The sequence below is a fragment of the Malania oleifera genome, chromosome 11 (assembly GCF_029873635.1).
Source record: "Malania oleifera isolate guangnan ecotype guangnan chromosome 11, ASM2987363v1, whole genome shotgun sequence".
Lineage (NCBI taxonomy): Eukaryota > Viridiplantae > Streptophyta > Magnoliopsida > Santalales > Ximeniaceae > Malania > Malania oleifera.
In genome coordinates, this window is record NC_080427.1 from 35036946 (window position 1) to 35048492 (window position 11547).

General features: G+C 35.3%; 1 protein-coding gene across 1 annotated transcript; it reads left to right on the forward strand.

The window, feature by feature from the left end:
* The first annotated feature begins 9409 nt into the window (after positions 1-9409).
* LOC131167301 (glutathione S-transferase U8-like) lies at positions 9410-11347 on the forward strand. Its single transcript, XM_058126056.1, has 2 exons — positions 9410-9933; positions 10723-11347. The coding sequence occupies exons 1-2, from the start codon at positions 9598-9600 to the stop codon at positions 11056-11058; spliced, it is 672 nt and encodes a 223-aa protein (XP_057982039.1). The 5' UTR covers positions 9410-9597; the 3' UTR covers positions 11059-11347.
* Positions 11348-11547: the final 200 nt, after the last annotated feature.

Genomic DNA, 11547 nt, shown 5'->3' on the forward strand with positions numbered 1-11547 from the left:
TCCAACGACTACCGCCCAAATCCAATATACAAAACACTCCAAACAGAGCCTGAAGGACCTAATTGAACACCACCCCCGACCCCGAGGGGCCTGGGATATTAAATTTTTACTTCTGATTTACAGCGGAAGCAAAATAAACTCAATTTTGATTCAAACCAGAGCGCTAATTATTCATGTTACAATCACTTATTTCAAAAGAAGAAAAATTACACAAACATAAATATCTGAAACCATACTAATATTTCTAATCAATCTTTATTTTTCTAATCCCCCACCCGCATGCTTGCTAAGCCTGATTCCCGACATGTCCTTCAGAGTTATCTGAAATAAAATATGATTGGGATGAGACGACGCTCAGTAAGTAAATAAGATTATTATTAGTGTGTGGCCAAAATGAGTTTTTAAAGAATTTCGTAAAACAATAATGAATACTATAACTTCAAGATTTCTTTTAGAATAAACATAAATTTAAAAATTTCTGCATAAAACTTTTGTCATCAATTTCAACAGTAAATTTTTAAATCATATACTATAACTGCTATTAAACTTTAACTTTAAAACTGTAAAAATATTTAATGATAAACATACATATACTTTTCCTTATACGTTTTCCTTAGATCGTCATATAAGCACCAAAATGATCCTTTTCACGTAAACTTACACTTTCCTTCAAATTATCAGTAACTTTGTACACGTAATTAAATATGTATAAACATATATTGTAAAAACCACCCTTAGGCCTGTTTGCCGTAAGTCATGTTTACCCCCATGACTGGGTTGTGCGGTCCGAAGACTGGACTTAGTTGGCTGGCCGACCAAACTAAATCAACGTACGTAAACTTTAAGTGAGATTTTCCTTATTAAGTCCTGGACTTAAACCAGGTGTGCACTCAGGAGAAATCCACTAACATAAATAACCACTCTGTAAACAGTGTGGGTGCACTCTGATCCGTATAAACTTTAGCTGTCGGTACCGAGCATCTGTAACTTTGAACTTTCGTTGCCATAAGGGGTTTGAAAATCATATTATTATAATTTATGCAATTTAAAATAATATCGTGAAAATCTCATCTTTACTCATATTTACATAAAAAAAATGTAACGTAGAAATAAACTCATGCCACACAATTTTTGTGTTAAAAATATATATAATTTTATTTTGAATAGAAAGAAATGCTGAAAATTTACCCGAGGGGATTGGAACATTTCTTAACCCAAAATAGATGCAAGTATATTAAAAATAGAACTGGTATCAATTAAATATGCGTAAAAATAAACTCATGGAAATTTTGGTGGAACTAAGTAACATAATTAAAATTTACGTACAAAATAAGCTCGGGTATGAATTTAAAAATAAAAAGAAACTAACATAATCAAAATTTACTTACAAATAAACTCGGGTATAAATTTTGAATAAAAATACTAACATAATCAAATTTACTTACAAATAAACTCGGGTATAAATTTTGAAATAAAAATACTAACATAATCAAAATTTACTTACAAATAAACTCGGGTATAAATTTGAATAAAAATACTAACATAATCAAAATTTACTTACAAATAAACTCGGGTATAAAATTTGAATAAAAAAGAAACTAACATAATCAAAATTTACTTACAAATAAACTCGGGTATAAATTTGAATAAAAATACTAACATACTCAACTTTACTTACAAATAAACTCGGGTATAAATTTTGAATAAAAATACTAACATAATCAAAATTTACTTACAAATAAACTCGGGTATAAATTTTTGAATAAATACTAACATAATCAAAATTTACTTACCTTCTTCTTTTACCGTGTTGCTACGAACACAATAATTATCTTTAAGAAATGAGATCGGAAACAGTGGGTGAATAAGCATTTATTCAAAAATTCTCTCTCCACCACAAATTCTTTCACTCACTAATCCTTCACTTCCTTGGAAAATTGTTGTGAAAAATGAAGGTTGAGAGCTCCCTATTTATAGGAAAATTTTGGGGAAGAAATGAAAGTTATGAAAGTATGGGGGAGATGGGTGAATTATAACTTTTTTTTAAAAAAAAAATTAAAGAATGGGCAAGGTATGGGTTGAGTGGAGGCTATTTGGGAGTGTTGGCCACCATTCCCACTAAATAAATTTTTAATTAATTACTTACCTAATTAATTAATCCATTACCTAACTAATTATTTATTATTTATTATTTTTCTTAATCATTATTATCATTATTATTATCATTGTTATTAATTTTAAACTTGAGTGGAGGCCATTTGGGAGTGCTTGCCACCATTCTCACTAAATAAATTTTTAATTAATTACTTACCTTATTAATTAATCCATTACCTAACTAATTATTTTATTATTTTATTATTTTTCTTAATCATTATTATTATCATTGTTATTAATTTTAATCTATATTTAGTATTTATTTTATTTTATTTTTTGAACAAGAATTAAATTTAAATTTTAAAAACTCATGTGGGCCCCACATGGTCTTGTGGGCCCCATGTAGTCTTGTGGGCCCCACACAATTTCGAGACCCAAATGGATCGTACGTAATTCCAATAACTCTTATGCGATTTTATGCATCCTGCATAGTTTTGAGACTTGTGAAAACCTTCATACGGTTTCGGGACTCATGTGGGCCCCACACAATCTTGTGGGCCCCGCATAGGATACCTATATTATTATTATTTATCATATATTTTCTTCAAATTATATCAGCTTAAAACATTGTTTTATGTACTCATTTACGTATATAAACAGTGTCTTGTGGCTCCGGGACTCATGTGGACCCCACATAGCCTTGTGGGCCCCACATATGATACCTATATTATTATCATCTTATTATGTATTTCTACAAATTATGTCTGTCAAAACACTATTTTATGTATATATACTTATTTACGTATACAAACAGTATCTATCCTGTTTATCCTATGAAATTCCATTTGACCAGGCCGACCTCCAGGGAGCGACTGAGCCGCAATGGTCTCTGAGCACTCGCTAAGACAAGGTCTTTCTTAGGCATCAAATATGGAATCAAGGATCCTACAGAAAAATACTTATATATTGATATTAACTAAATGACCATTTTTATTATTTTATTATTATTGTACTTTAATCGTATATATATATATATATATATATATATATATATATATTTTTTGGGTCATCACATGAATTGTCCTCTCTGTCTGACCATCTGTCTGAGGATGAAAAGCGGTGCTGAATACTAAATGAGATCCCAAAGCCTCTTGCAAGCTCTTCCAAAACCATGATGTAAAGCGTGGGTCACAGTCCAAGACTATCGATACTAGCACACTCCATAAGGTCGAATAACCTCTTGAATGTAGATCTCTGTCAAACGGTTCATAGGGTAGCTAACTTTAATAGGTAGAAAGTGAGTTGTTTTCATCAGTCGATCAATAACTACCCAAATCGCATTCTAACCATGCGGCGCCGATGGTGGCTCAGTGATGAAATCCATGGATATGTGGTCCCACTTCCACTAGGGGATGTAAAGTGGCTGCAACTATCCTACCGGCCTCTAGTGCTCAGCCTTAACCTGCTGGCATGTCAAGCACTGCTGCACAAATTCAGTAATCTCCCTTTTCATGCCACTCCGCTAGAAATACTCTCGTAGGTCCCTATACATTTTAGTACTGCCAAGATGAACCATGTATAGAGATTTGTGAGCCTCCTCTAAAATCGTTCTCCTAATATCATCATATGCAGACACACACAATCTAATGCGAAACCTCAGAGCTCCGTGATATGAAATATTGAACTCCTCTCTCTGACCATCCTGTACTCTATTTATTACCTCTGCTAATTTTGGGTCCTCTTTCTGAGCAGCTTTAATATTTTCATATAGCGTAGACTGCACAACCTGGCTGACAATAAATGTCTGGTGACCATCCTCCACTAACTCCACGCTGAGTCTTTCCAAGTCCATTTGAATTGGGTGCTGAATTACTGCTGCTAACTGCGTTGTACCCTCCGATTTACGGCTCAATGCATCAGCTACTACTTTTGTTTTACCTAAGTGATAGTTGATGGTGCAATCATAATCCTTGATGAGCTCTAACCATCTCTTTGGCTGCATATTCAACTATTTTTGCATGAAAAAATACTTTAAACTTTTGTGATAAGAGAATATCTCGCATCTCTCACTGTACAAGTAATGCTTTCAAATATTTAATATGTGTACCACTGCAGCCAATTCCAAATCGTGGGTAGGGTAGTTCTTTTCATACTCTTTCAATTGTCAGGAGGTATAAACTACGACCCTACCATGCTGCATCCACACATAGCCAAGCCATTTCAAAGACGTCTCATTGTAAATTACATAACCATTACCTCTAGATGGAATCGTCAGTACTAGTGTAGTGACAAGCCACTATTTTATTTCCTGGAAGCTCTGCTTGCATTCATTATCCCATGCAAATCTAGCATTCTTCCTGATCAGTTGCGTCAAAGGCCCTGATAATCTTGAGAATCCCTCTATGAACCGATGGTAATATCCCGCCAGTCCCAAGAAACTCCTAATCTCTTGAACATTCCTCGACTATTCCCAATTTACCACTACCTCTATCTTACTAGGATCCACTGAAATTTCATCCCTTGACATAGCATGCCCCAGAAACGCAATTTTCTCTAACCAGAATTCGCATTTACTAAACTTGGCATACAATTCATTTTTCCTGAGCTTTTGAAGTACTAGTCCTCAAAACTCTTCGAGCAGACCAGTATATCATCAATGAAAATCACAACGAATTGGTCTAAATATTGATGAAACACCTGATTAATTAAATCCATAAATATTGTTGGTACATTAGTCAACTCGAATGACATCACCAAAAACTCATAGTGCCCATATCTGGCTCAAAATGTTGTCTTTGATATGTCCTCTACCTTGATGATAACCTGATCTGAGGTCGATCTTAGAATAGACCCATGTACCCTGAAGCTGATAAAATAAATCATCTATACGAGGTAGAAAATATTTGTTCTTAATGGTTACCTTGTTTATTTCTCTGTAATTTATGCACATCTTCATAAACTCGTCTTTCTTCTTTACGAACATCATTGGTGCTCCCCAGGGCAATACACTGGGTCTGATAAACCCTTTATTCAATAGATCCTGCAACTAGTCTTTTAATTCTCCCAATTCAGTTGGAGATATACGGTAAGGAGCTCTAAAGATCGGTGTTGTCACTGGAGGTAAATCTATAACAAAATCTACCTTGTGATCGGGAGGTAACCCAGGTAGCTCTTCTGGAAAAACATCTGAAAATTCCTTTACCACTGGTGTACTTTCAAGTTTCGATTCATTTTCTGACACCTCCTTTACAAAAGCCATAAACCTCTGACAACCATTCAGGAGTAGTCTTCTCGCCTACATGGCTAACACTAACTGTGGCAAGGCACGCATACATGAACTAACAAATATGTATTCTTGCTCACCAGGGGGTCTAAAAATTACTTCTTTCTGATGGCAATCAATACTGGCGTGATTAGCTGCTAGCTAATTTATACCCAATATTACATCAAACCCCTACATGTCTAATATCACAAGATTAGCTGGTAATACTTTCCCTTGAATGGCCATTGGAAAATTCCTAAGTACCTTCCTACCTCTCACAGTAGATCTAGTCGTCATGGCTACACCCAACTCAACATCTAACAATCGTACTTCAATCCCAACTAACTTAGTATACCTCGATGAGACAAAAGAATCGGTGACACCTGTGTCAAATAAAACAAGAGCTTTATACGAAAAAGCAGTAAAGATACCTGTAACGTCTCCAGCTACCTCAGCGTCTCTTGGCGTCAACGTATATACCCTCGCCAGGGCTACATTCCTTTACTGGCCTCCACGAGGTGCCTGATAACCTCCCTGATAGGGTCCGGGAGTTGGGACCTAGATCGACGGTCCTGGGCATGCTCGTGCCATGTGGCCGGATCTCCCACAACGATAACAGACGTCTCTTCCTCCCCAACACTCTCCCAGATGTCTCCTCCCTCGCGTCTGATACACAGGGTAGGTCTGCACACCCTGATTCTCACGAGGTCCCGTCATCTGCCTCTGACCACCACTGTAACGGTCTCCTCTCCATGGATCCCGATTAGAACCTCCCTGAAAATCTTGAGGCGTGGGCCTCTTTCTCTGACTCTGAGCTGTGATGCCTCTATGCAAACCACTCTCAATAACCGTAGCCCTATCCACGACCTCTGCGAATGTCTGAGCTCAGAAACCAATAACCTGCTCAAACAAGTTTTGCCTCATGCTTTTTTCAAACTTTCTCGTCTTCTTCTCCTCGTCCAATGCCAAATGCAGGGCAAACCGAGACAACTCAATAAATAAAGTTGTGTACTGTGATATTGTCATCTGCCCCTGAGCTAAGTGCATGAACTCTATTGCCTTTGCGCTTCGAACGATAGCAGGGAAATATTGTTAAAAAAATAGTTCCTTAAATCGACTCCACGTCACTGGCACCGGATCCAGCCTCGAATCTTAAATCAACCTCACTGATCTCCACTAGCGTTTTGCCTCTCCTATCAGTTTGAACGTCGCAAATACTACCTTCTATTTGTCTGTACATGGAAGCACTACCAACGTTTCCTCAATGTCCTGGACCCAATTTTCAGCCACAATTGGGTCAGCTCCTCCAACAAAAGATGGGGGCTTCATCCGCGTAAAATGCTCAATCGTGTAGCTACGCTCCCTCGAGCTCCTGGCCATCTCAGTCATCACCTGCTGGGTGACGTTGCATAATACCGCCTCAGTATCTCCACCGCCCATACTAGAAGGTCCTGCTCTATCACCCCCTGTATTTGTACCACTACTCCCTGTGTCCATCTTGAAAAGACAAAGAACACCATTTAAGGACTATCTCCCGTACGGATCTAATTTATTTCATTTAACTGAAATCTCATATTCACTATTAACTATCCTCCCTAGTCTTAGTTCAAAATCAAATCTTGTAACCTAGATACATGACTTGACAATAGTTTACTATGACTTTTTTGAAATCGTCACCTTAGGAAAAACACAGAAACCACCACGTACAGAAATCCTATACCCAGACTACAGAACAAAACCTTAAATCCTTTCCTATACTCTGGTATTACTTTCACCGTACTCTAAAGTCTATAGAACCTAACAACTTAAGATCTGATACCAAACTATAATGACCTAATTTTTCATGTCATATTTGTTTTTTTCATAAATTAACTGTTAAATTTCACTACTTTGATACCTTCTAATAAAAGTCAAACCATCATCACGAACCAAATAGGAACCATGGAGTCTGAGATACAATAAATTACTTATGCAGCGAAAAGCAAAATACATATAACCACATCAATATATTTAATACCAGAGTGTCAGAATTTTCTCAAAATATGCATACATAACTATTCCCAAAATACTCTCATCTGGGTCAAGGGACTACTTAAAAATGACTTCCCAAAAACACTCACCCTACAGACAGAGCAATACTGTAGTTCCCTTTATCTGCGAGCTTAATCTACTCGCATAACTGGATTACCTAAAAAATATTAAATCACTGGGATGGGACAACGTTCAGTAAGACGAAATATGTTGTTGCTAGTGTGTGACAGGTGAGTTTACATAATTGTAAAATTTGTTTTAGAAATACTATAAATAACTGAATCTGAGAAAACATGTATAAATAATGTACAGTATAGCTCATACCTATGTTACTTAACATAAATTGTTTTTCTAAATTTTCTAATCATAATACTTCTAATATTCATAAGTATGTTTACGGTTTCTATAAATGTGGATATATATAATAACTGAGAAAATTCCCTGGATGTATAACTGAAAGTCATTATTTAACCCCTCATGACAGGGTTCTGTGACCCGCAAACGGGACCTATCACTGGCTGGCCGACCAAGATAAGTCAGCTGAATTCTGAAAGTCAAATTGGCCTGCTCAACCCTAACTGACAGGGAGCTTGTCCACAACATAGGTGCGATCGACTACTGAAAATCCACATACTATCTGAGTCATGTGGTTGCACTCTAAACTGAAAATAGTTACGGTACCGTGCTTTGTTGACTGAATTTGGTCCATCAGGGTCTGATACTATATATATATTTAATTGATATTTCTATATTACTATTTTTACCATGACTTTGAAATAACCATAACATTACAAAACTGATCTGAAAATCTGAATGACTAACTGAATATTTAATATCTGTATATCTTTCTGAGTATCTGAGAATCTGGGTGTTATGGTTCTGAAATCATGGTATTCTGAAAAATGTTGAAAATATATGTTTCTATACGTATACTGTAAATCATGGTATCTTGAAAATTATATCAAATTGGGGCTATATATAGAGTATTGTGAACTCATCGCTGAGTTAATGAAGGGATCTCGTCGACGAGTTTTAGATCCTAGAACAAGCCTTTCGGTAAGGTCTCGTTGACGAGACGCACGTCCTCGTCGACGAGCCCAAGAGTGTGCTCGTCGACGAACACTTCTACACTTATCAACAAGGCCTTGCTGCACACTCTCATAAAAATTTATTTTTTTTCTCATTTTTTTATTATTTAATTACTATAATTATTCACGTCTTTACACTTTGGTTCTAAATTTCCTATTTTATTTTATTTTGTTTTTTTCTGATTTTTACTCGGGTGTGTCCTTATGATTTTAGAAAGAACAATGGGGTATTTCAAACCTCACATGTACTGACTCTGAGGGGAGATCCTCTCATTTGGAGATCTTAGTAGGCATCTTAAACTACACCTTAATTATCATTCCTCTTTTAAACTTTTAATTATTTATTTATTTTATTTTTAAAGGAGTTAATTAAATACTATCAAATTCAATTTAGGAATAATTCATAATTAATTAGGTATTATTCATCGAACGAGTGCATAGAAGGTGCTGATATCTTCCCCTTACATAACTGAACTCTCGATTTATCTATAATAAAAATAGATCGAGACTACTGGTTCATTGACCTAAGATTAATCTAAAAACCAATCAAATGAATAGTAATTAAGTGTTCTAACTGTACTTAAGTAAATAATAGGTTAGTGACTATTCCATTTCATTTTTAAACATTTATACCCTTCACCAATCCTGGAGCACACTCCGCCCACCGACGGCATGTCGTGGCAAGAATAGCACAATCAATTCATGTCTCAAATTTAGAAAACAAGTAAAAATCTAAAAAATAAGCACACCGACGGAAGGAGGAATAGATTATTGTGTAATTATTTCTTATTGTATTTTCATATATAAAATCAAGTAAAAAATAAAATTAAAATTTATTATCCCCACCGAAACTCGTCCCCCAAGGTACATGAACCGCCCACGACCGTTGACTAATCAAATAGTTTAACACCTTCAAGATCCAAAAAGTCTGACCATTCAAAAGCCAATTAATAACCAACAACACTACCTACATTTTCTTATTCCCTAAACATTAAATTACAGAATACAATATAATATGCCAATAAACAATTGGTTGGTTGCTTGGCAGCCAAGAAAATTTCACCCTTAGCTCCTCTGTATAAGGAGCCTCCAGAGAATTCAAAGTGGCAAAGAAAAAACAAAATGGCAGATCGAATTAAGATGGGAGAAGAAGTGAAGGTGCTGGGAGTGTGGGCTAGCCCATTCAGCAAGAGGGTGGAGATTGCCCTTAAACTCAAGGGCATACCCTACGACTGCATAGAAGAAGAAGACGTACGTGGGAACAAAAGCGAGTTGCTGCTGAAGTCGAACCCGGTTCACAAGAAGATTCCGGTTTTCTTCCACGCCGGAAAATCCATCGCCGAGTCACTTGTGATTCTTGAGTACGTGGATGAGACATGGAAGACCAATCCCATCTTGCCTCAAGATCCATATCAGAGAGCCATGGCTCGTTTCTGGGCTAAGTTCATTGATGAAAAGGTACGTATGTGTGTGTGTATATACATATATATATAAATTTTATTTGCACCGAGGAGAGATTTTAAATCCAATATCCAATAGTTAGAATGTGAGACTTTGATATTTGACTTTATGTTTGGGAAGAATTCCGATTTTAAATTTGTATTAGATTTGAATAAGATGTAATATAAAATTATATTAAAAATTGTCTAAATTCACTTAAATCCAAATTCAAGATCTGAAATATGTGTTGTCAATGCTGTGGAGAGAATTTGTGATGAAAAATAAGTTATACAATTTTATACAGGTTAAGTTCAAATATTATTCCTTAATATGTTAGAAATATTCATCTAAAAAGGATTAGAGAGACGAGCCTTTGATACAAGAGTTACATCCAGTGTGGGGTCTATAATTAGTCTTGTCTTCTAAGGATTGAAGTCTCTTGGGATTCCATTTTCAGAAGGATTAATCCCTCATTTCATTTAATGCACAACCTATTGAATAGGTATCTAGAGATTTACATCTAAAATATTATTTTAATTTTAAAGAAGTAAATAGTATACAGATCTATAAGATCTTTTAAATGTATATATGTTAAAATTTTATTTGTATATTGCTTTTAGGAAAAAAATATCAATATATACACACACAAAGAAAGAGAGAGAGAGAGAGACTAGTATGTAGCCAAAGTCTTTCACTTTTCTATTTTTACTGTCTTAGAAAATTACTATATGCAAGTTTTAGTACCTGTATCTCTTATTTGTATTTAAAAGTGTCAAGACTAATATTAATTTATTTATTGTATTGCAGTTAATGCTTGCAATTTGGAAAGCTTATCAAGGTGATGACAAAGCTGTGGAAGAAGCACATGGTTATCTAGAAATCCTTGAAAATGAGCTCAAAGATAAGAGATTCTTTGGAGGAGAGTCAATTGGATTCGTGGATATCGTTGCCAACTTCATAGGCTATTGGATGGGAGTAATTCAAGAAGTACACACGGTAGTATTGTTGACAAATGAAAAGTATCCCAAGTTATGCAAATGGTCTGAAGAGTTTGTCGATGTTCTCAAGGAGTATCTACCTCCTAGGGATAAACTAGTTGCTTTCTTCAAAGCTCTCTTCGAGGCTACCCATGGTTCTAAATAAATACCAATGGCTATTACACTGATATCATTAGATATCTCATTTTCTATTATTGCTTGTTTCGTGTCATTTTACTATATATGTCCTGCAATAAATATGGAGCAAGTCTTGATGAGGTGCTATATTGCGTTTAGCTTAATAATATTTCTACTTGTTAAATGAATCATGTATTATGTCATATGCTTATAGCATATTATGTTTTTCTATTTGTTAAATGAATCATGTATTATGTCATATGCTTATAGCATATTATGTTTTTCTACTTGTTAAATGAATCATGTGTTGTGTCGTATGCATTATTTTTCACTATCCATACAGAGTCGTGCAATTTTTATTATCAAAATGAAAAATTGACTTAGGGTTTCAACCCTCGACTACAATGTGTGTGTATATATAGCCCCATATAAAAATTTAAAAATACCTTCAAATTTATAATGACTTTCAAGTGTATATCCGCTAAATATGAGCCACAACTCAATAATCAACCTTTCC